A 25,487-nucleotide genomic window follows, 5' to 3' on the forward strand; every position below is an offset into this window, starting at 1 on the left:
TTTTTGCAGATGTCTAGCAGAATCAGCTGTTCCAGGGCTGCAGTGGCTGGGGCAGAAGACGAGTCCCAGCTCCTCAATGCAGCCCCTGCCTGCTCAGGTTGGGGGATTGAGGTAAATCATGGGATGAACATCATGTCCAGAGGGTCTAGATAAGGTCACACAGGGTGGGTTGCACTGGGCTGCATGAGTGCTTGTTTTTCTGCAGTCCCTGTTGCTTCCAGGGCTGAGGGCTCGGGCTGTTCTCTGAGGGTGGTTTTCCATGTTTGCTGGCCCATGTGCCATCAGGTAACATCTGCAAAGCAAGGAACAGCGTGTTGTGTCAGGGTCACTGAGTGTGCGCTTCTCCAGCAGAAGCCCAAAGCTTTCAAGTAGGATGAATCAGATAGACAAAAATAAGCTAATTTTAACAGCTGTTTGCTCCAAGCCATTGCCTCCATCAAGGCAGCATTGTGAAAAATAAATCTCATATGGAGTGTAAACTGTAAAACAGTGTAAGTGTTTTCACTGTCTCCTAGGAGGTTCTCTTAGCTCAGTGCCACTCAAGCTGATGTGGGGATGTTCTGGTTAGCAGAGCTTCAGGGCATGTCCTTAGCTTGCTGTCAGATGCTTTTCCTTGCTCTGTTGATGTGCTCAGGCAGAACCTCTTCTTGCACAGGGGAATTCTGTGATTTACTTTGAGGCTCTTGGTCTGGGAAGCCTCTCTTCAAACCAAAATCCTGTGGCATACAAGCTGCAGACATCAGGTGATGTCCAGCCAAGCTGTTGCGGTGTCATCGCCTTCAGCAGAGGAGTGGGAGCATCTTCCTCAGGATGCATCTGCCTCCTCTGCATCCAAGTGGCACTAAGCAGCACAGCTTCTGGAAACCCTGAAAGCAGGTGGAGCTGGAGTATTTCCCCTCTGTGTGCAACCAAAGAGAATAATCTGGTGTTTTCTCTTTGGTCAGTGAATGTTACCGACATGGTCTTCTATCTTCTTTGGAAGAGAAACTCCAGCTGGTATATCAGAGGCTGTTACGAAACTGCAGATGTGTGGTCTCTGCTGGTTTTACAATGAATTTCACGGTGCACTCACTGTTTTAAGGGTGGATGGTTTGCTGGCTGATTCCTGAAGTCTCTGGCCATGAGTTGTCTGTGGAAGCTGGAGATCATTTACAGTAGGTGAGGGAGAGGGGGGATATCACCTGAGGAACAGAGCTGTTATCTTGCTTGGAAGAGCAGGAAAGCAGCCTGATTATAAGGTATTTCTGAGTGTGGGTTTCTTTCTTAAAAATTCTCTAGGGCCTTATTAGGATAGTGCAGGACTTGGAAAACCCTGGTGTTTGGATTGCATGTGCTGGACGTGTCAATGGACACGTGCTGCAGATGAGAAGATGGGCAGCCTGAGCACAGGAACTTGGGATTTCCTGCTGCTGTGCTCTGTGTCTGACACCGTGTGACACACACAGAGTTGTGATGAGCACAGCATGAGGCTGCATGTTCAGCACAGTTCCCCCCTCTGTCCTGGGGCTCGCTGCAGGGTAGATGCTGTCAGAAAAGCCCTGGTTTGGCCTGAATAATCTCTGAACCTTTCTACAGATAGACCAAGTCAAAGAGGGCTCTTCCATGCTTTTAGTAGAGTATTCCCTTTGAAATAGGAAGGAATCAATGGATTTGTTAACAGTGAGGTCTTGGATTGTCTGCTCTTCCCTTCTTGGTACCATAGCTGCAGCATCACCCTCCCAGAGCTAAAACCCAGGGCAAACTCATGGTGTTGAAGCTACCCAGACATAGCCTAGGCATTGCTGGGTTTCCCTGTCTGGGGGCGTTCGGGGTGCCCAAGCTCTTCTGGGATCTTCTCCAGCCTTTGCATTTGGCTTTTTTACCCAGATAGTTCCATTTGCCATATGAACTCAGTGTTGGATGTTGTACTTTTTGGGTCTCAGCTGAAATTGTGAAGATGATACTGGAGTAAGGCAATCTGGCACATCTCTTCTGTGCTTAAGGTGCTGAGAATGTATAGAAATCAAAAAAATAATGTGCATTTTTAAGTTGAAGAGATAGGCAAAAATGTTGCCCTGCTTCAGTTGCATTAGCATGGCACACTAAGTTCATCTGCTTTCTGCTCATTTATTTACATTGTGTCTGATGTAATAAACATGTAGTTGATTATTTGAGCTGTGATCAAATTATTCTTGTTTTATGCATGTTGCTTGGCAATGTCTCATTGACTGGTGACTGGTGGCAGTGACTTCAAAGCCTGTAGACTGAAATCCAGGAGATTAATGTGCACGTCCAACCCAACAAAGTTTGTTGCTTCTGTGCAAATCCTGTGCATTCCCCTGGTTCTCTGGGTTTGTTCCTCTTCTGTCATCCTTTTGTGTCTCAGACATAATTAAGAGTCACCTACAACGTAAACAGCTCATTTTGCCATGACTGCCAACGTACTCATGGAAAATAGGAGCTGGAATATTCATCTGTTAAGAGTATAATTGCATTTGCTCACAATCAGTACAGAGGCAAAAGTATTTTAATCCATTGAGTTTGGTACACAGCTTGTCAAGAGAAATGCATCAATTGGTGCTGCTTCTCTGATACCTTCTCTGTGTGTCCTCCACCAAGCTTTGTTTGTCACCATGATTTTTTCCTCCTCTATCTCTGTACCTTGTGTCCTCTGTTTATTCAGTGCCTCTCAGACAGGTTTTCTGGTGCCACTCATGGCCAGTGGCAGCTGGAAAGACAAGCTGCTGTCCTCTGGCAGGTTTGCTCAGCTCTTCCTTGGGGTTTTGCCCTGCTGGTGTCTTGTTATTAATTTTACTTTGTTGCAAGCTGACAACAGCCATTAGTTTGACAAAGAGGCTGCATAAGGGCTTAATATCATGGTGAGGCTGATTATAACCTCAGCTGTCGCAGTGGAGCTTGTGGGAATGCAATGCAGGTCATCACACCTTGTTTTCTCTTCATGTTCTGTGATTCCATCATTATCTGAGAGACGTGTTTTAGTTTGTTTTGTTTCTTACTGGCAATTACAGCTGTAATAATCAGCTTCTGCAAGCTTTTATTAGGCTTTGCTGGCAAGTCAGCATTAAGATAGCCACACTGCCACAGGTTTGGATTTGGAGCTTGCATGGAGCCTAGGCAGCTCTCAGGGATGTGAGCAAAGTGTCCTCTCAAAGTTAGTGAGGGCAGTGGTCCTTTTCAATGGAAGGAGTGTGATTGTCCATGGGGCTGATGGAGCTGTTGAATGCTGTCAGACATGGGGACATCATCAGGAGATGTCCTTAGCATCACTCAGCTCATCAGTGGGACCAAGCTGGTGAAGCTTTTTTTTTTTTTTTTTTTTTTTCAGGACTCTTTGCTTTTAGAAGCAAGAAAAGGAGCATTTCAGAGGGAGGATTGGGAGGGGGGAATGCCACACCATCACACCACTGCTGCTCCGTGCCAACCTGGTGTTCCTCTCCTGCTGAGAAATCCTGAGAGGTTTTAGAAATACTAGGAAATACCAATCCAAGAGCTCTTGTTTAAGTATAAGAAGTCTTAATGAAAGGGGATAATGAAAGGAAAGAAAGATCACAGGGTTACCTATGTATTCATATGTAATTTTTAGTAATATTTCTAGAGTTTTGAAAATTTTCATGCCCCCTGGTGGGACTTAGTGTAAAAAGCTGTAAATTCTGTTAAGTTCTGTTTACCGTAATCTTTTTTTTTTTTTTTAATTTTTTTTTAGGATTGTAAAATCTTCTGCATTTTTTATTTTTTAATTCTGGCACCAGTTCCCTTTTAAAAGTGATACTAGACCCAAATGGCCTCATGGCTCTTTCCAGACAATTTAGCATCATTTCCAGACAATTCAGTCTTTGAAGAAGTGAAGAATATTTTGATGTATTCCTAAAACTTTAGAAACACGTGACTTAATCCTACTTTCATCACTTGCTGACATGCATACTCATTGTTCTACTTCCTGCTGCATTCCTGGAGTTCTGCCCACTGCAGTGGGACACTGTCACCAGTCCAGCCTTGGCATTTCCAGTGATTCTGTGGTTATTGCTTCAGGACATTGAGACTCACTGTCACATCTCTAAACAGCAGTTTCCAACTGACACAGATTTAGTTTTTGTGAAACAGGCACTGCCTTTAGCAGGGAATGGGAATTTCCCTTGCTGTTTCTCTTTGCAGATTTTTAAGCTGCAGGATACAACTCAGGTGCCCCTCACTGCAGGCCACCTCCCTGTCCTGGTGCACAGTGCCACAATGCAGTGATCCAACTCTGCATGTTCTGTGTTTCTATGATTCTGTGATGCCAAGACATCTGTTAAAGGCTGCAGAATACACTCAGGAGGTGCAGTTGGTTAGAGCATGACCATCCAGCTCTGAACTGAGCTGATTTGTGTAACTTCTGGTGCATGGCTCTTTGATCACACAAGGGAGCAGGGAAGGTGTTTGCAGTGCTGTCTTTGCTGGGGACCCTATGGCTAGTGGAGCCTGGCACTGGTTGGAGGTGCCAGCTCTGGTTGGAGGTTCTTGCTCTGCCTGGACGTTCTTGCTCTGGCTGCAGAGGCTGGGGTGCAGTGCCTGCCTCAGGTGCAGGGTCACCAGTGCATGGCCACTGCCTGCAGAGCCCAGATCTCTGACCTGAATTCAGTTTGGAGCCTGATGGGAGCTAGAAAGCAAGACTCATGGTTTAGGATCTAGCTGAGGTGACAGCCAAAGACACCACAGGTACAAGGTCCTCAGCCTACTTTGGGAAGGACTTGGTGAGCTCTGGGCAGTGATTTCTGTGGAGCAAGTTCTTGCACTGGTACAAGACAGCTGCTGAACCTCCAGCCTGGGCAGAGGCAGCAGAACCACTGTGGGTTAGTAGGAGCAGCCTTGTATCAGCTAAAGGTTTTGTCTGCTGTGCTCTGGCATGGTGGGTTTGTGCTGTGTCAGCACCCACATCTTTTCTGATCCTCTCTGCATAGCCCAAAAGCAGATTCACTGCCTGTAAGCCCTGCCTTTGGGCCTGCCCATGCAGCTGTGCTAACCCTACCCACAGATTTGTGTGTGGATTTCCTGTGAGCGTTAACTGATCCAGAACAAACCCCCATCCCATACACTTACATCTATGAATCTCTCATCTCCAATATCTCTTAATCCCTTGATTAATACTCAAGTGCTCTTAGTGTTCCCATGATCCTGAGAGGGATTGATTTTAAGGTACCTGCCCATCAGGGATTTGGGGTGAGCATTGCAAACTGGCAATGGACTCTGACTCTTGCTGGTGTTTCCTCTGAAAGGCTTGGCTGTGTCCAGGGTTGTTGTCCAGCATGTTCTACAGTAGCTGTGGTGCTCATTGCCTTCTCTGTGCTGTTAGCAGGCTGTTATGTTCCACTGGCGTAACTTAATGAGCGCTTGGACTTTTTTATGCTGTTGTGTAATGACCGTGTGATGAGTCCTGTCTGACAGATCACTGTGGTTTCTGCACACTGGAGGTTCACTGACTCCAGAGAGCCCCTGCTCCTTTTTACAGAGAACACCACTTCCATCTGGAAAGGTCTTAGAAATAGATTGAAAAATATAATTCCTTTTTTTGTCATCCTGTAGGAGGCTGGCATAGCCAAGGTGTTTTGCACCAATAGTGCCTGCAGTGCTCTCTGGTGCTCGCTGTGTTTCTGTGCAGAGGGTATGCTCAGGGTGTTTCACAACAAGTTTTTTACCGCAGTTTTTAGGGATCTGGGAGAGCTCCCTGCGTGGTGCTTTCCAAATCAGTAGGTTTTCCTCCTGTGAAATGGATAGTTTATTTCCCTCTGGGCTGACACTCCAGCTTGCAGAGAGTAGCATTCTGGGAATACTTAGCTGCTGTTTCCACGCAACAGCCAATTTTTCCTCACTGGCATGCATTCACTGCGGATTTTCTGATGGGAAGCACGTGGGTATAACTTTTTATTTACATATCTTTCATTAACAGCTAAATTTCATTCCTGTCTAACTCTGCTTTTTTTCCCCTTTTTTTTTAACAGATCAACTGTGTGACTTTCCCCCACCCTGACGTAATGCCAGAGCAGCAGTTGCTGAAACCTTCAGAGTGGAGCTACTGTGATTATTTCTGGGTAAGTAGGCAGCCAGCCACATGCCACATGCAGCTCCTGAGCTTCCAAGAAAGTGGAATAAACAGCTTGATTTGTGGTACAAGGCAGAGGAGAATTTGGACTGAGATACAATGTGTTTAGGGAGTACCACTGAGACTGGGGATGCCAGTGAAGATCTCCTGGAAACATCTGACCAGTCTGAGATGTTGCTGATCATCAGAGGAGTGTCCAGAAAGGCAAGGACAGTTCTCAGGAGATGGATTTGCTCAGGAAATAGGGAAGATGTAGGACAAGCCACGTACCTCAAAACAGCATAGGCAAAAGGGCAGTGCAGAAGGAAGGGGATGGAATCAGAGAATCCCAGACTGGTTTAGGTTGGAAGGGATCTTAAAGCCCACCCTGTCTCACCCCCTGCCATGGCAGGGACACCTTCCACTGTCCCAGGTTGCTCCAAGCCCCAGTGTCCAACCTGTCCTTGGACACTTCTAGGGATCCAGGGGTAGCCACAGCTGCTCTGGGCACCCTGTACCAGGGCCTGCCCACCCTGCCAGGGAACAATTCCTTCCCAATATCCCATCCATCCCTGCCCTCTGTCAGTGGGATGCCATTCCCTTGTCCTGTCCTTCCATCACTTGTCCCCAGTCCATTTCCAGCTCTCCTGGAGCCCCTTTAGGCCCTGGACAGGGCTCTGAGGTCTCTCCAGAGCCTTATCTTCTCCAGGCTGAACAGCCCCAGCTTTCTCAGCCTGTCTCCAGAGCAGATGTGTTCCAGCTTAGTGGCCTCCTCTGGACTCACTCCAGCAGATCCACAGGTCCATAGGATAGCAAGGTGACTGGCAGGGAATATGATTTCAGTGTTCCCAGAGCACAGGAGCCAGGGACACACAAGGAAATAGGTGGTGCCTCTTCTAAAACAAGCAGATAGTTAAAAACTCTTTTGTAAAATTGTACAGCTGCCTCCACAGGATGTTCCAGAGGTCAGACAATAAATGCATTCTTTGTAGGGTAAAGTTTATGAAGGACAGGCCCACTTGTAGCTTGAGTAGTTTTAATGCAGCCTGGAGCATCCAAAGTCTTCAGCGGCTGGTTCTGTGTGTGCCCCCTTGTGCTCAGGTCTGTTTTCAGGTTCCTGAATGACATTAAAGTGAGGCAGTAGTCCTTGGAGTGTGGAGCTGATAGAAAATGGTCTTCCAATGGAAAACTTTCTTTCCACTGGAAGATTTTTCTTGGGGGTGAGAGGAAAACCACAATGGAATCAACAAATACTACAAAGGGAATCAATAGTGAAGCTTTCAGGAATCTCATGTGTGTTTTCAGTTACTAGTTATTGAAGTGTTTCCCTTTTTTCAAAAGTGTCAGTGCAAGGGGCCCAGCATCATGTCCCCTTGTGCTTGCTCAGTGCTGATGGCAAAGCATTGCTAAAATACACTGACATATTTGAAAATGGTCGTGTTATCACAAAGTTTCTTCAGTATCTTCCAGTCTTCTGATCCCAGTGGGCCCTAAATCATTAATGGTGTACAGACTGATTTTTTTGCATGTGTCTTACAAAAGTTCCTGCCCTGTTTGGTCCTCCCCATTCAGGCTCAGCCAGTGTTTGGTTCCATGGGTTGGTCACATCTTGATTCCAGTGAAACTCTACCTAAAGCTCCTTACTTCTTGAAGAGTTTTATCCTCTCATAACTCTGCTAGCAGGAATTTCCTCTTTGGCCTGGTCATGGTCTGCCCACAGCTGGCTCTCCTTCCTCCATCATCTCCACTTCTCCCACTATCTCAGCCTGCTGGTGCCTTGTAGGGCTTCCTGCCAGTCTCCTGCTTTGATTAATCTGGCATTTTTCTCTGGCTACTTGTGCAGCACGCGGGGGATCAGAGCAAAATCTGCAGCACTGAGGGAAATGTTCTCTGAGAATTTGTTTGTTGGAAGAGGGTAAGAAATGAAACAGGGAAGCAGAGAGAAAAGAGGCAGTAGAGAGAAAACTATGTTGGGTGTTGGAGCAACACTAAAGCCAGCAGAGCAAGGGGCTGTATAAGAAGTAGACAATGAAGAATGGGGTGTGTGGTGGTGATCTGTGGGACAAGTTGCTGGTTTGCCTTGTTTTACAGCAAATCTGTGCAGATTGGCTCTGGTTTCCTTAGTACAAATCACAGTTGAACTTGGCAGCCTGGTAAAGGCCTTTTAGGGCTGCGTTCCCCCCCGGAAGGAGCAGCACTCTCCTCCCCTCTACCCCAGGAGAGTTCCCTTGTGCTGGCTCCAGGATTCCTGCTTTTGGCAGGCTGAGCCCTTGGGGCTGACACTTACCCAGCTGTGAAGGGTTGTGGGCAGAAATGACAGTAGGGCTGCTGCTTTGGCCCCCACATCATCCTTTGGTGGCTGAAGATAATTACATAGCTTAGCTTTTTAAATTTAAAAAAGGGGAGTAAGAGGAGCAGGAGGATGTTGGGCTGTTTCTTTGAGAGGGACTGAGGTGCTGTAGCCATCAGCTGCTCTCAGGGGAGGGTTCCTCAGGCACCACTGCTGGGCAGCTGCTGCTGGGAGCCATATCTCTGTGGGTTTGGACTCCAAAGCTTTTTGTTGAACTTCCTTTTATTTCTTTCAGGCAGATAAGAAGGACTCACAAGGGAACAATACAGTGTCGGGATTTGAAATTCTTCTTCAAAAGCAACTTAAAGGGAAACAAATGCAGAAAGAAATGGCAGAGTTTGTTCGAGAAAGGTAACTAGCACTTGGTTACACTTGGTTATCAAATTTAATATTTATTGCAATTGTTTTTTTCCCAATTTCGATACTCCTTTAATATCTTAAGGCTTAAACTGCATAAAAGGTATGCTACAAATTCTTAATGAACATTTAATATTTTTTTAATGTTCATCCATGCTTTCCAGGCTTCTTCAGCTCCTACTTGTCTGAGTTGGATTGCACAAAGGCTGTCTATTTAGAGGGAACCAAGAAGGTTTTAAGCTGCAGATTCAAGGAGAAAGCATAATCAGGAGGGAAGCAGAGTGGAGGTGATATTTAGAAGGGAAGGATTTTGTCTGAAAAGTACAGAAGCAATCTGTTCACATGGAGCATAGGCACGGTTTCCTAGAGGAGGACATAAAAAGACATCACTTTGGACTTTAGCTTGGTTACAGAACCACAGGATGGTTTAGGATGGCAGGGACATTAAAGATCATCTCATTCCAGCCCCTTGCCATCTGTGTGTCCAGGGACACCTCCCACTGTCCCAGGCTGCTCCAGCCCCAGTGTCCAACCTGGCCTTGGGCACTGCCAGGGATCCAGGGGCAGCCACAGCTGCTCTGGAAATTCCACCCTGTGCCAGGGCCTGCCCACCCTGCCAGGGAACAATTCCTTCCCAATATCCCATCCAGCCCTGCCCTGTGTCAGTCTGAAGCCATTCCCTGTGTCCTGTCCCTCCATACTTTGTTTCAAGTCCCTGTGCAGCTCTCCTGGAGCCCTTTTAGGCCCTGGGAACCTCGCAGGTTCCCCAGAACCTTCTCTTCTCAGGGTGCAGTTCAGTTGGGTAAAACATGCACATAGTTGCTTTATTTATAGTTTGTTTTGTTTCTTCCTCTCACTTTTTTTTTTTCATGCTAGGGACATGGCAGCAGTGGAAAAATGCAAATTGTCACAGGCAATGATGGTGATCAGATACAGGACCCAGCATTCACATGAGGTTTCTGTAGCCTTTGACATAAGACATTCCAAGAGACAATTACAGTGAGACCAGAGGTAGAAGAAAGGACCACCTGGCACATTAAAAATACAACTGAAAAATGGGCTTGCTAAGGGGAGAGGATGGGAAGGCAAGCAGAATTATGATAGCAAGGGAGAAGAGGGGGAAGCTGCTTCAAAGGAAGTAATATATAATGAAATTTGACAGAAATAAAAGCAGGATGCATTCAAGAGGAAGAGAAAGTTGGTGTGAAATTAGAGAGAGCAAGGAGAGCAGCTCTGACACTGTGGAGAGGCGTGTCTGTCCTCAGCAGAGGAAGAAGCAGGCATGCTGGAGAGGAAAGGAAAGACTCACTGTGTTCTAGAAACAAAAAATCATGGGAATTGAGTGTGAGGAGGTTCTGGATAGGAGTTACAGAAAGATTAATATATTTTTTCATTGTAACAAAGGATCAGGATTGTTCTGTGTGGAAAAGGAGGAGGATGGTGTTGAGCTGGAGGGATTATTCATGGAAACAGGGCTCGGGCCCTCAGAGGAATCTCTATGTTCCCACCTAAGAGGGCTGAAATATTGGTGACGTTTTCATGATGAACACCAGGTGCCTTGGGGAACATAAGACCACATTTAACTAGGAATTGTCATGTCTAGAAAAATTCTCTTTGTACAGTCAGCCTGCTGACTGAGGTGAGATTCAGGCAGCTATTAAAAAATATCCTTCAATAGGAAGCTGGTATAAAACATGATAACCAGATTTCTTCATCAAGTATCCAGCAAGAGAGAAGCTAACTGAAATTTAGTTTATCAAGTAGATGCCCTTACAGGAGCTTCTTGTATGTAACAATCTCAGACTGAACAATTACATGTACATTCAGTTCTTGTTGACAGAGGTAGGGTTATAAAAGTCAAACAGTCGCAGACTTTCACCTTCAGGAAGACAGACCTTAAGAAAGGGAGGAAAGTAATCAATAAATATACTGAACTAAAAAATCCAGGGTGTTGGTGTGAAAGAAGGTATTACTTTAAATTAGAAGTGAAAATAAGGTGCAGCATTCACATTCAGGGAAGGACTCCAAAACAGCCAAAAAAATCAGCAGACTGCCCTGAGAAGCACTAGGTATTAGAAGTAGTGTTTCCATTAGCAGAGGAACAGTGTCCTATTCAGTTTTTAATTAAGCAGTGCTATGTTTAGAAAATACAACTTAAATAGCAGATTATGTCACTTCTGCCTTGTTCAGCAGATCCATGTATGCACCTTTCACTGTTTGTCTGCCACAATTCATGGAAGACTTCTGCAGTCTCTGCACTACAGGAAAAGTAATCAGTAATTCTTTTGTCTGAAAATTTCATTGTTCCCTCCTAATTTGGAGGAAAAAGACTCACAGTCACAGTCTTTGCACTGTGGCAGTTGTGGAGCTGTCTGTCAGATATCCTCTACCACCTTTTCTCCCTGTTCCCCCTGTTGTCTTAATCTATTTAGTTTCTTCTTGCATGGCAGTCACATCAGATCATCTTTGCCTCTCTTTGCAGTTCTCTAGTTTTTTGTCATCCCACATAATATGTCATGACTGAAATTATTTGTGTGTGGGCACACAAAGTACTTAAAAAAAAAAAAGCAGGAAATAAACATCCAAAGATCAACTAGAACTAGTAAAGTCAGAACAGTATGGGTCAAAATGCACCTAAAATCTGTAAAGCTTCTGACTATATAGGGAGTGAAATCCTGAAAGTTTTCAAACAAATGAGTGGAAACAAGAACTCATAGCTTTTTTTTTTTTTTTTTTTTTGTTAGGACGGTGGCATTACTGCCAAATAGCCACATGGATGTCTGAAAATGGACTCAGGAGTTCTGGCATGTTTGTGTTTCACAGTCACCACGTCCAGAGTTTGCAGTGTGTTTATGTCAGGAAGGATCAAGAGGCAGATTTTTTCCTCTCTTTGAGGTTTATCTTGGTTTTTAGCCCCTTTTGTCTACAGATAGTGACAGGAAGCCAGGCTGGGGTAGAATAATTTATTTCTTATATTTGGGGTTCTTCACTTTTCACCTTTTTTTAAAAAATCTTTTATTGATGTTCCTCCTTGCCAGGCAGTCTGCCCTGTTACTAGTGCCATCCGTTTGCAGTATAAGTAACACTTCAAATCCCTGAAAAAATCTTGGAGCTTAGGCCAAAGCTGGAACCAGGGAGGAGCTCTTCCATCAAAGGCTGTGGCTTTGCTGGCCTGGTGCTGCATTTAGGACAGGCACTGGTGGCACCAGACACAGGCTGTGTTGTGTGTGCTTGTGTGATCATGAGAGTCACAGAATAGTTTGGATTGGTAAGGACCTTAAAGCTCATCCAGTTTCACCTTTCCCAGTGCCATGGGCAGGAGCATCTTCCACTGTCCCAGGCTGCTCTAAGCCCTGTCCAGCCTGGCCTTGGGCACTGCCAAGGATGGAGCAGCCACAGCTTCTCTGGGCACCCTGTGCCAGAGCCTGCCCACCCTTGTAGGCAAGAATTTCTTCCGAATATCTGATCAAAACCTACTCTCTTCCCTTCTGAAGACGAGGCTTGCTTCTGTCCTACTACATTCAATAATTCCCCAGCTTCAGCAGTAGCAGAGAAGAACCTGACAGGATTTTAAATTTGATATTTTCACAGCAAACCTTTTTGATGGAAGATGGTCAGCTATTCCTCTGTTCATGAGACAAAGGGCTGAGACACAGGTTCTGTGGGTGTCTGCATGGGCAGCTCAGAACAGTCAGCAGACTGTTGCACCTTTGAACATCCAGCATCCACAGAAAATCACTCAAAGGCGTCCTAAAGACAAAATTCAGCAGGAATTAAGTACATGATGAAGGCTATAGACTAGAACTTCGTCTGGGAACTGAGCCCAAAGCAGTGGGCCTTAGCTCTGGGGAGAGACATTTGCACCTTTACTGCTTTTGACCTGTTACCTCTTTGCAGTCCACAGAAATTGTCACTTGTGGGACAAGATTAGTCTCATCTGAAGTAGGTCTTTAAAGTACGTTAGGTGAAGCGTGCCTGGATAAAGCTCTTTTCACAGTGAGGTCATAACACAGTGGAGCCTTTGATGCCTGTGTTTGTTGGTCTTGTTAGAGCAGGCCTGGGGAGCTGGCTGGTTTTGTCCTTATGGGAGGGGGAAGAAGAGGACCCCCAGCTCCTGGGTAAGGTCTGCAGTTCTGTGTCACACCAAGCTGGGTATCACCTGGGGCCTCAGCCAGCTGCATCCCAATGAGTTGCTGGAAGGGACATCCCAATCAATGGCTCTGCTGTGGAGCTGTTGAGCTGTGGCACCCAGACCTCCTCCCTCCCTCCCCTGAACTGCTGGGAGCGTAACAACAGCGTAGCACTTCCCCTCCCACACCATCCAGCAGGATATTTTCAGCAGCCCAGAGCATGGGATCCCTCTCAGTTCTCTCAGAGGACCCCTTTTTGCTCAAATGTGCCCTGCAAAAGTGCACTTGCTCAGTTAACTCCTGCAAACGGGCGTGCCAGAAATACTTCACCTTCTGAGTCTTTCTGGATGGACACTTCAGAGCAGCTTTTGCCCCTGCTCCTGCACAGTTGGCACAGGATCAGTTTTTCTACATGGGGGCCACACAGCTCTCTCAGAAATGTTCTGTCGAGTGAGCGGGGTTGAAAACCAGTGAACAGACAGTTGTTTGCTGTGCCTGGGAGCGTGTGCACCTTGCACTTGTTTCACTGGCAGCAGAGCTCAGGAAAGATGGTTTCAGACACGATGCCCTTCACCTCTGCACCAGCAACTTCTCGTTCCTCCCTGCTGGGCAGTCAGCACGTACCCTTGTCCCCTCACTGCACAGCCGTACTCCTCGTCCTCCCTGCAGGCATTCCCACAGCAGTTGTGGGCCAGCACCTTTCCTCCTCTGCTCCCTTGCCACTGGCAAGCTCAGCTCCTGTTCCTGGTGCCTCTGAGTGAGTGAAGACAAGGACGGGACAATGAGGGGTGTGAATGAGAGGAAGGGCTTGCCCCGGCCACCTGCCTATGACAGAAGCTCCTGCCACATCTCTGCCATGCTCTGTCACCCATAACAGAGAGCAGGAAGCATTTGGTGTCCCTAAGAAAGGTGCACTTCAGTCCACCAGATCTCATTTGGATTTTTCCTGGGTTGCCACATTCCTTCATTTTTGCCTCAAGGATATGCAGCCTCACATTTCACAGCAGACTTTACCACGTGCTTCTGGTTTTGCAGACAGCCCGTGTTGCACAGCAGAAACACTCTGTCCTTGTTATTTGCTCTCCAGAACTGTAGCTTCTTCAGCTAATTTTGTCGCACATGCCGTCCTGCATATAGCCCTGCTCCTGCCTCTGCATTTTTAGCATATGGGGGGAGAAGACGGCTCATCAAACTGGTGCTGCCAAGCCCTGGAGACTGAAAGGAAAATTCCTGTGGCAAAATCTGTTAAAATGCAGAGAATTTTCTTCAAATTATGTGTGTGGGTTTCTGCCTTAAAGCTTACTTACTGCTGTCTTTTTATTTTCTCTCTGTGTGTATGTGAGTGTAGGATAAAGATTGAGGAGGAATATGCTAAGAACCTGTCCAAACTGTCTCAGAATTCCTTGGCTGCTCAGGAAGAAGGGTAAGTGTGTCTCTGTGACTTTCACAGAAGATGAATTTTAATATAAAAGGCATTTCTCCCACGCAGGTACATGTAATTTTCCTCAGCTCTCTCCTGTTGAGTAGAGGTTTATTTATTGCACCCTGGGCATGTTGGGGAAGATGGAATTGCTTCAGAGTTGTTGGTTTGGGGTTTCTTTTTAGATTGTTAATGAGAAGGTTTTTAGGAATATGTGCATAAAGTGTTGCCTTTCCAGTCAGGTTTACATGCTGTCCTTGTAGGCAGGACTAGTTCCTTCCAGGATTAGTATGTATGTGTACTAAACTACTCTGAAAATGAAATAATATATAGAATGAATATGTATATATATATACTATTGCGAATAGGTGTGTAAGGTCAGTGCTGATACAATCAGAGCAGCACACACAGGGAGGATAAAGAAGTCTTTTCTCATCAGGGTTCTGGACCTTCAAGAAGAGCAGCTGACTGCTTCTTATTTCCATCATTTTCACACTTGGGAAGTTATTAAGAAGACATTAGGCAGTGCAATTCAGACTGACTTGCAGTTCTTCTGTAATAATGCAAAGGCCCCACTCCTGAAGGATCAGAACTTGGTAGCTGTGTTTCACAAACCCTCTATGCTACTGAAAGTTGGAAATGACTGTCCTCACCACAGCTTTGACACAGTGTGTTTCTGCCAGCTCTGAAGCTGCATGAGGTGTTTTGCTCAAGTTTCCAGGAGGCAAGGACAGAAATTGCAAGAGGATAACTGGGGTGTTACTGCCCTGAACACCTACAGTGACAATGGTTTCTGTCCTTTCTCCTTAGGGGTGGATGCTCACCTGATCCTAGCGAAGAACCCCACTTTCTTCCACATCTTCCTTCCACTTTCTCCTACCCCCAGTGGGAGAAGGAGGGAATGATTGAAAAAATGAAGGGGAAAGAAACTAGGGCAGAGTAGGTGAAAAGAGAAGGAATGAGCACTCAAGCCTAAGAAATGTTGAAGTAGGGAACTGGAAAGGACATGGTGCAGAGTGCATGGAGCTGAAACCACTGTCCAGTGCTGCTCTTCCTGGATCAGGTAACAGGGTTAGTGTCAGTGAGAATTGGGCAGTGGGAGAGGACCTCAGGGAAGGAGAAATACTGGGTGCACTTCTGTAGGTGTATCTGAGTTGTTGAGCTGATGAACAACATATTTGACATCTCAAGTCCTTGCAGCAGCCTCAGAGGCTCAGATCATTAGTTTGAGATTGCAGAAGACAGGTGATTTTTCAGCCTATCAGGAACAGTCAAATCTCATTCTCCTTGAAAAGAGGATAGAGAAGAGATAGGAGGAGCCAAGAACTGTAGGTCACTCAGCTTTATTTAACCTTTACAAAGTGGTAGAATAAACCATCAAACTTTCACTTAGGGGAAAGCTAGGGGGATGAGTAATTGTTGTGTATGCATAGAGAACAATTCCAAGCCAACCTAAATTCCTTCAGTGATGGAGTAAGAGAGTAGGTCAAGCATCACAGCTCTTAATTTAGTATTGCTTTTTGTGATGGGAGATTCTCGTAGGCAGACAAGAGAAATGGTGGCCTAAATAAAGCCTAAAGTGGAAAAATCTAGGTAGGAAAAACCCACTGCTTGCAAAAACTAAATGCAGAAAGTAGCTGTGGAATGAGATCCCAAAAGGTTTGTCCTAAGTCAGGGGGTTTTAAAATGTTTTTGTAATGAACAACCTATGATAGAAGAAATGATGGATTTACTGTAATCAGAGATGTGACAGAGCTAGAAGGGTTGGTATGTGTAATTTGAAGGAAAGGTTGCAATTCAGAATTCCTGTGTTAAATTGGAGAAATTAACTGAAAAAAAAAAAAGATTCATTTTAATGAGGACAAAGCAGTGGATTTTATACTTTCACAGGATGTGAAAGATACAGTTACATAACAGTTTGTGGGAGAAGGATCTGGCTATAGTGAATCACAAGCTTATTCATCAACAACTTCATGCTGTTGTCTAAAAAGGCAATCATATTGAAATATGTAGAAGAAAGAGTGTCTGATACAAAATAATCTGTTACCAGTTTAGCCCCTGGAGTTACTGTACTGGGGACAGTGTAGTTTTGGTTATGATGCTTTCCAGGGAATCTAGGCTGTCTTAGAGGGTCTGGAGGAGTGTGCCTCTGCTGCCACTGTCTTGGAAATAATCCGAAAGAAAAAAAACAGTGGAGAAATATTCAAGTGCTGAAAAGCTTCTCCGAGACTTTTCACCTGAAGTGAAAATCTGATCTCTGAAGTAGGGTGTAAAGTAGAAGAGGCAGTGAAAAAACTGCATTAGTGGAAATGTTGTAATGGTAAGGATAAGACACTGAAGGATCTTGCTTATGGAGGCTCTGGCATTTCTTTAAGTGGAGATTGTCATGAACTGTGGTTTCAAACACCTGCTGCAAACAATGCCAACACAATTCTGCCTTGGTCACAAAGGCTGGTTGTTTTCTCAGATTTCTGTTACCCAGGTTTTGATGATCAAGATCTGGTATGAAATGTTGTGCCAGATTTGTCTGACAGATCCCAGGTGGGAAAGAGACTGATCATTATCCTTCACTTCCTTCAGCACACTGGGAGAAGCTTGGGCTCAGCTCAAGAAGAGTTTAGCTGATGAAGCAGAGGTTCATCTCAAATTTTCTTCTAAGGTAAATGGTTCTTTCTTTTCCCAAGATTTTTGCCCTGAATTGGTGACTCTCCCTTTAGTGCACGTTAGTGAGGGAAATCTACACATAAGTGTGGTACAAATTTCGAAGAATTAATAAATTGGTGAACAAACTTACTGAAATTTACTTTTCCTCTCAAAATACGTTTATTTAGTCTACTTGATGAGTAAATGAAAACACATCTAGGCTTAATTTTTCATAAAAAAGAAGTAAAATCGATTCTAGTTATTGTTCACCTGGGCTCTATGTCCCATCCAGTAAATTTAACTAGTGCTTGTACAATTTACTTCTGCAAAGGAAGGAATTAAAAGTAATGTTTGGCTTCTCAACAAGAATCTACTCTACCTGTCAGGAAGGAAGAGAACCAGAACTGGCTTTTTTTTTTTTTTTTGGTATCATTAACCTTTTTCAAAAGTGTGTTGGGAACATCATGTTATTTTTGGGTTTTATCTCAAGTGATGCCCAAGGAGATTTCTTTAACAAATTATGGTATTTATCTGGGTTTTTTCCACCACATGAGACATGCTCTTGAATCCTGTTACATTCTGTTAACCTCTGTGGGTGTTCAAGTTTAATACAGTGGCATATATCTCAGCACAACAGCCATGTTCTGGAGGAAAATTATAGCTCTGCACCATTTGTAAGCAATTCAGCAGAGGTTACTGAGGCAACCAGCTGCTGCCTTGGTAACCCACTGCTGTGCCTTAAACTTCGACATCAGGGCTGTAATTAGTGAAATACTTTTTGCTCCCCATTGTCCTCCTGTATTGTTTTCCAAAAAGAAGAAATGCACCTCGGAGTGATGTGTGTGTGTAGGCATGCCAGGGAAAGATGGGCTTTTCCATTATTTTACTTCACCTTAAACTCTGCACAGAAACTCCTGTAGCATCCTCTAAATCCTTCCCCCTGTTTGTGTGCAAAAAACATGTGGATGTGGCACTTTAGGTGCAGGGTTTAGTGGTGGACCTGGCAGCCCTGGGTTAATAATGGGACTTGATGATCTTGGAGGCTTTTTCCAGCTTAATGATTCTGTGCTTCTGTGAAGAGCCAGCAATTACTGCCTGGCTCCTCATGGCTGCCATTTCTTCATTTGTTTTCATTGCCAGCTCCAGAGCGAGGTAGAGAAACCCCTGCTGAACTTCAGAGAGAACTTCAAGAAGGACATGAAGAAGTGCGACCACCACATCGCGGATTTGCGGAAGCACCTGGCCAGCCGCTACACAGCCGTTGAAAAGGTGGGAGCAGGGAGCAAGCTGGAGGCTTCCTGACACTGCTGGTTTCAGCAGGACAGCACTGCCCCATGAACAGTTTCTGTTCTGTCACAAAGGACCACAGCTGTTCTGCTGAGGGCTTTCACTGTTAGCTGTGCTTTGCCCAGCCCCAGGCATAGTTTGGTGTTTAGCTCAGATCTGGGAAGTGGAGGGCAAACTTCTTACTGCTGAAGAGGCTTTTTGGTTCATTCTCCCCTTCCCAACTTGGGGCAATAAATTTCTAATACCTTTGATGCAAATACTTCTTATTCGTGTGCATCCGTTGTCCTTAAAATTGAGGACACCTTACCTTAGAATGGCAGCAGGGTCAGGACAAAGGCTCACCTGGCTCAGTGACAGCCGAGGAGGGCAGATGGGCCCTAGTCTGGTAAATCACAAACCCTTCATGAGAAACATCCTCACTGAAAAAATCCAAACAGCAGCAGCACCCAGTAATGAGCTGATGTAACAGGAACCAGGAGGTAGCTGTGGTTGTGGTGCAGGCAGTTAGACCCACAAAATACCATCTCCCAGCAGCAGCTGCCAGAAATGGGGATGCTTGTGCCTCAGCTGCCAAATTATATACTCGGGAGGTTTGCTTTTGGGTGTAAATTGGAAAGGAAAATACCATTCCCAGTCATCCCCCAAGCTGTTGATGCTTTCATTAAAGCTCAGCAGGAGTTCCCCAAGGGACAGAATTGTTGCAGGATACACAAGATCATTAGGCTGAGTGTGTGCAAGGAAGGCATTTTTCTGTAAAACACCAAGTTCTTCACACTCCTATCTGCAAAGCAACTTCTTAGCAATATTGCAGAGAGCGAATTAGGAGTAACCTTGGGAAGAAGGCATGAGGAAGAGGAGGAAGAGTCACAGGGAAGAGCTGTGACTGCAGTGCCTGTGGAGCACTCAGCCCCTCAGGAATTGCTCTCCTGCAGCTCCCTCTGGAGACCTGCAGGACCCTGCCAGGGCCTGGGAACTGCACATGGAAAAACTTCCAGGAATGCTTCAACAGACCTGAAACCTTTAGGCTGGTGTGCTAAGCTTGTGCTTAGCACCTTCAAGGTGCTAAGAAAATACAGCCTGCGTATAACAATTTTTATTTGTTAAGATACTTTACTAATTTACCTGTATAATATATATTTGTACTGGTAACTCGGGTTTTAACAGCTTGAAGAACTTTAAAGTAGTTCAAGTCATCAGTTGTACCAAACCTCAGTTCTTGATTTCAGCTGTTGGCATGAACCTGAATGAGTTTTTCTGAATTAAGTTCCTGTTGTTAGTTTGTGATAGGTGTATGTTGAGTCCAGAACATACTTAAAGACAAATTGTGTGAAATAATTGAAATTACTTCAACGATTCAGATCCTAAGAAAAGTGAATGGAAGAGGTGTCTTGGTAATAATGCTGTTTAAGACATTTGAAAGAGGCTCCAGCTCTCTTTTCTCCCAGAAGTAATGACAAAGCTATTAAGAAACGGGAGAGCCTGACGATGCCATTAATCCTTTGCCTCGCTAAGACTCTGTGAAGAATTCAGATGCATCTGTGATTTGTTAGTGGTGACTCCTCTGTGGTCATAGGAGGACACTTTTGTGAATCCCTGTTAGGACCCAGTTTCATGCAAAGTTGCTGACTCCTTGCTGAGAAACACTTGTGTGAAGGAGCCCTAGATGGCTGAAAGCAGCTGCCAGTTGTTCTCCTCTGTAACAGCCAACTCTTCTTTAATTACTCCAAGGCCCGGAAAGCCTTGACAGAGAGGCAGAAAGATCTGGAAATGAAAACACAGCAGCTAGAGGTGAAGCTCAGCAACAAGACAGAAGAGGAAATCAAGAAGGCCAGAAGGAAGTCCACCCAGGCAGGTGAGTACCTGTGCCCATCAACACATGGAGAGAGCACCATGGAATGCACCTACCCATCTGTCCACGTGGTGCTTGTTTTTTAATGTTGTAGCCACAAAGTCAAAATGAACCATGATACAAATCTGTGGAATAGTAAATCCTCAGAAGAAACAAGCCTAGCCTTTCCAACTCAGATGTCACAAATTATTGATAACTGAGAACAACAAAAGTAGGGCAAGTTATCTTTCTGTTTCATGAAAGTGTCCTTAGATTACTGAATGTTTGTGAAACTTCCAAAGTCAGAGTCAGAGAAGCTTAGCTGAGGGTGTTTCTTCCATAAATCATAGTTCCTTCCTTGGTTCTTCCCTAAATCACACTCACCCACAACTTTGTGGGTGCCTATTACACTTACTATTACTGTCTTTTTGCTTGAAAGTGATGTTTTTGGTTTCTTTTCCACTGCTACTCAGTGACGAAAATAATTTATCTTCTAGGAATACTGAGGATATAGTAGTGTGTGCTGTACTGTACTGAGGATACAGCCACTTGCTGTGACCTGTGCATATTTGCATGAGGCTGCAAATCAGCATCCCTTCATCCAACAGCTGGGGCCTGATGCCTCACTCTCCTTTGAGACAGAGACCCCTTAGATTGCAGTCTCACCTACAGAGTACTGCCCTGCAGTTCCATAACTCACCACTGTTGATTTCCCATTTTAATTACTTTATTTTTCAAATAGAATTTTCCCTCTATATCTTCTTTTAATTTTTTTTATCTGAAGTAACTTGCCTTTTTATATTTCTGGGCATTTTGAAAAATACTCTTAACGCTTATCTTTTTCTTTCAAAATGTTGTTTTTGGCCCCTGTTCATTCTCACCTCAATCACCTGCTTTTTTGCCATACATCAAGTGCATGCATTTAGTTGAAATGTTGGTCCATGTAACAAATACCTTGTAGCAGAACTGTGAGCTCCACCAGGGTTCATCTTCAAATTCATCTTCATGCTTGGGGTCTACAAAACCTAACCTGCACTTTCCTTCTAAGGCCTGGCTAAAAAAGAGTGATGTGTTGCTGTTTTGACTCTTCCAGGGGATGATCTGATGCGCTGTGTGGATCTGTACAATCAAGCCCAGTCCAAGTGGTTTGAGGAGATGGTGACCACCACTCTGGTATGTAACATCTACAACTGCTCTTGCAAAATTGTAACCATCTACAGTATTCATTCGTAGCTAGTTCAGTGAAAAGCAGTGGGGAAAATTAGGTGTTAAATGTCACATTGTGTTTCCCATTCTCAGTCCTAAGAAAAACTCATCATTTGGGGAAAGAAGAAATAATAGTTTCTTTGCACAAGTCATTAAAACAGTTCAGGCCTGCTTAGGGACCAGAACACTTGAATTTTTCTCAGGAAGGATGAAGTAATGAACAAGAAAAACACAGAAAAACACACAATACATCAACAAATCTGTTTATACATTAATGAGTTTTTCTATTCCACGATTTCACAGTTTTCTTTGAAGTCTCCCTAGAGTCATCTCTTCTGCAGACTTACCAGCCCAAGCTGTCTCAACCTGTCTTGCTACAAGCTGCCTTGGAGCATCCCTGTGGCCTCCTCTGGACTTAATTCAGAAGCTGCACATCCTTGTTGTGCTGCCAACCCCAGAGCTGGCTGCAGTGCTCCAGGTGGGATCTCACCAGAGCCTCCCCTAAGGCTTCTCCTCCAGACCCTTTGCTGTCTTTGTGGCCCTGCTTTGGACGCTCGTAACAATTTAATGTCTCTTTTCATATTGTGGTGCCCAAAACTGCACCAGTGCATCAGTGTATTCACTCCAGAAGGACTAAATGCAGATTTTGGGGTAAAATATCACAATCCAGAAGAAGAGGGCGGCAGAAAATACCAGCAGGAAAGATAGAAATGACCTGTCTTTCCAACTAAAGTGTTGCTGAGTTCTGCTTACTACCAGCTGAGCAAGGTGGAAGCTTGTCCTAGTTCATCATCTGGTGAACTGTGCTCTGGCAGGTATCTGGTTGGAATGGAGGGTGGTCTGAGCCATCCACCCCAATGTGTTTTCTGCTGCCCCAGGGAATCACTGTCATTTCTGTAGCTGGCAATAAAACACACAAAACTTCTTGCAGGAAACAGATTCCCTCTTGCTTGCAGTATCTCAGAAGGCAGTGGCTCCACTCTCTGCCTTGGTTGTCTCAGTTTTGGAACCTTTTGGACGAGTGTGACCTTCTTTTCTGTTGCTGGGCTCAGGCTGAGATGACTGCTGTTGCTTGCTGTTTCTTATTCTTTGCAGAGCAGAGGAATGTGCAGCCACAGAGTCCAGCTCCAAAGCATGACCCTGGAGCAGTATCGCACCTACTGGCAGCCTTTTGTGTGTCATCCTTTCTCTGGGCCTCCAAGCTTAGGTTCCAGTAAAAATATGGACTTGTTTTTCTTCATGTCCAGGAGCTTGAGAGACTAGAAGTTGAAAGAGTGGAGATGATTCGGCAGCATCTGTGCCAGTACACACAGCTGAGGCACGAGACAGACATGTTCAACCAAAGTGTAAGTGTGCTTTTTGTTTGGTCTCTGTGGTCTTCACTGCCCTCCAGCTGAGCACAGTGGTCCCTCCTGACCTGGTCAGAGTGGCTGTTGTCAAAGGGTGTGGGAGAAGTGTCTGCAGGCAGCTTGTTAGTCTGCAGCAGTGCTGTGGTGCCTCCCTGCAGTCCTGCTCCTCCAGGATGCTGATCACATTTCATACTTCTGCATCACAGCTCTGGATCACAGCTCTTTCCTGGGGGAGACACAACCAACTGAAGTACGTTTGGCCAGCATGAGCCATTATTAGCTCTCCCAGCATAATGCACTACTCCTTGAGGTCTTCTGTTTGTGCAGGGAAGATGCTGAATTGTTTCACTGTTGGAAAAGGGAGTGTGTGTATATATATATATATAGATATATTTCCCTTATTAGAAACTAGCCATTTATCAAATCCTAAAATATGGGGGATGCACGCTGACTCAGTACAGTTGTGTTTGGTGCAAGGTGCAGATTGCAGGACAGGAGTCAGAGGCTGCCTGGCTGCTGCCTGGCACAGGAAACCTGTCTCTGCTTCTTCATGTTAAGTCTCCCTCTTCTCTGCTCACCACGAGGCTGCACATTCAGACCTGTCTTGTCCATCCAGTCTCAAGTACGTGCAGCTCTCACTTGTCTGCAGATGCAGTGTAGGCATGCCCACAGCTGCTCTGCATGTCAGAGCAATGACTGTCTGCCTGAAGTGTGCCCTTGACATTTGGATTCTTTTTTTCTTCATTTCAGACAGTAGAACTTGTGGATCAGTTGCTTCGGAAAGTGGATCCTGCCAAAGACAGGGAACTGTGGGTAAAAGAACACAAAACTGGAGATATCCGACCTGTGGACATGGAAATATAGACTGATCTGTAGTTGGATGTGATGAGTCCACTGAATTAAGCAGGCTAATGTTTGTTTTTAAGGGTCAAAAGAGCATAGGGAAAAGTTTGTTTCACTACCAGACAGACACCTTGTGATTTATGCCTGTATGGGCTATCTCTGTTCCATTTAGTCATTACAATGGTCCTCGTTGTGCTAAGCCTTAAGCACCAGACATTCCAGGGTGAAAAAAACAGATGTGTGCTTCCCACCAGAGGTTCCCAGTTGCACGCAGCTTCCAGGAGAAATCTGCTTCCTGGCACAGAAAGTGCTCTGTTCTTCAGTGACTTTGTGCTCCACCCCTTCCTTGCATGACTATCTCTATAAGGTATGCTAGAGCAGCCACACAGAGAGCCTCTGGCCAGCAAGGAGATAACTGAATAGGAGGCAAGGAAGTCCTGATCATGAATCCCAGGTCTATCACTGACTGCTCTCATGGCCATAGGCAAGTCAATTAACTTTCTTGGCTCCCCCATTTATAAAATCTCTGTATCTTGCAGCAATGTTGTGTGAATACATTGCTTTCATGGAACACTTTCACCACAGCAGTGAAGTGATGGCCCTTCTCCCAAAATCTGTAGAGTAGATTCCTGTTCTTCCTGTTTTATACTCCCTCTCAGGGATACATAACCCCATTTTCATGATTTCTGTTGTCAGCCAGTCAGTAAGTTTGAAAGTGTTACCATCACAATTTTTTATCAGGAAAGACTTGGTTGTACTATACCTACCTCATTCACTGTCAGAGTGCCCTCAATGACAGAAGGAGGTCATATTCCAAGGAATAAATGAGATGTTCAAAATCTTTCCTGCTTATGCAAGGTGTTGTTCCACAGAATCTCCTTAAAGACAGTCCTCTAATAGTTTACTTGGGATTCAGGTTTAAATTTCCTTTGTTGGTTTCTTCAGGTGAATATCACAGGCTTTAGGTATTCTTAATTACCGGGTTTGTCCCGCTAAATTTTGGCTTTTATCTTTTTGGAGCCTGATTTTCAAAGGTGCCATGAATATGTGATGCTAGATTGCATTCAGTGTAGATGTAGGTGCCCAGCACTTCTTTGCCATCAGTCTTAACCTGAGGTTTTTTTCTGTTACCTTTACTGCAAATCACCAAAAATGCAACACTGCTCTTGGTAAATAGTGTTACGTAGTTTGGAGACTGATTCTGAAAAGGGATTTATTTTATTCTGTTATTTCTGATTCAGTATTCAGTGTTGCTCTTAATATATTTTTTCAGCATTTCATACAATGCAAAGATTCTTCAGATTCCTGCTTTAGATCCAGGAGAAATCCTGATTCTCACCACTGTGGCCTTTACTCAGTGTTTACTGTGGTCTTAGCTACCATATCCCAAACCATACTATTTCATTTGATGCACAGTTTTGCTCCATTTTAATCTCACTCTTACTGTGTTTCTCTCCCCAGCCCCAGAACTGCATCCTTTTGTTCTACTACTGTTCCAGATTTTTATTCACCATCCTCCAAATGCTGTGATTAGATCATTGGGAATCAGTATTCCTCTTTACAAATACAAACTGAGCCACAGGAAAGTCTTACCTGAAGCATGTTTATACCATTGCTGCAATGGTTATTTTTTTGGTTTATTACTTCAGACCAAATTCTCTTGCATTTTTTTTCAACCATCTCTTTTTACTAGTACAGGTTCATCCCTGTTCTTGCATATGCCTTCACAACCCGCTCCTCTGCTGCTTCTTTAATCTTTATAAGCCTTTAGCATCCTTTGCATGTTGGCAGTTGTAGTGTCATGACTGCTGCGTGCTCAGGATCACTGCTCCTGGTGTGACACTTCCCCTGCACACTTGGGAATTGGGACTACAGTTTTACTCTTGGTGTTGGAAGATCACACTGTGCTGTGAGCCTCACCTAAGCTCCTGCACAGACCATTGCAACACCAGTTGAAGTGTTTGGTTTGCCTGAGTGTCCTTGAGCTTAGTGAGAACCTCCCTGGAATCCTCTTTTCCT

The 25,487-nt window shown here is 44.8% G+C and overlaps 1 protein-coding gene across 3 annotated transcripts in view; it reads left to right on the plus strand.

Moving 5' to 3' along the window:
- GAS7 (growth arrest specific 7) overlaps nt 1-23,489 on the plus strand; it is a 75,175-nt gene extending 51,686 nt beyond the window's left edge. For all 3 annotated transcript variants that reach the window (XM_062506299.1, XM_062506300.1, XM_062506298.1), the window contains exons 6-14: nt 5,976-6,065; nt 8,641-8,756; nt 14,241-14,315; nt 16,893-16,971; nt 18,096-18,224; nt 19,971-20,094; nt 21,164-21,243; nt 22,524-22,622; nt 23,376-23,489. In XM_062506299.1, coding sequence (XP_062362283.1) covers nt 5,976-6,065; nt 8,641-8,756; nt 14,241-14,315; nt 16,893-16,971; nt 18,096-18,224; nt 19,971-20,094; nt 21,164-21,243; nt 22,524-22,622; nt 23,376-23,489 — 906 coding nt within the window. The remainder of the gene's footprint in view (nt 1-5,975; nt 6,066-8,640; nt 8,757-14,240; nt 14,316-16,892; nt 16,972-18,095; nt 18,225-19,970; nt 20,095-21,163; nt 21,244-22,523; nt 22,623-23,375) is intronic.
- The last annotated feature ends 1,998 nt before the right edge of the window (nt 23,490-25,487 follow it).

The sequence above is a fragment of the Cinclus cinclus genome, chromosome 20 (assembly GCF_963662255.1).
Source record: "Cinclus cinclus chromosome 20, bCinCin1.1, whole genome shotgun sequence".
Taxonomy (NCBI): domain Eukaryota; kingdom Metazoa; phylum Chordata; class Aves; order Passeriformes; family Cinclidae; genus Cinclus; species Cinclus cinclus.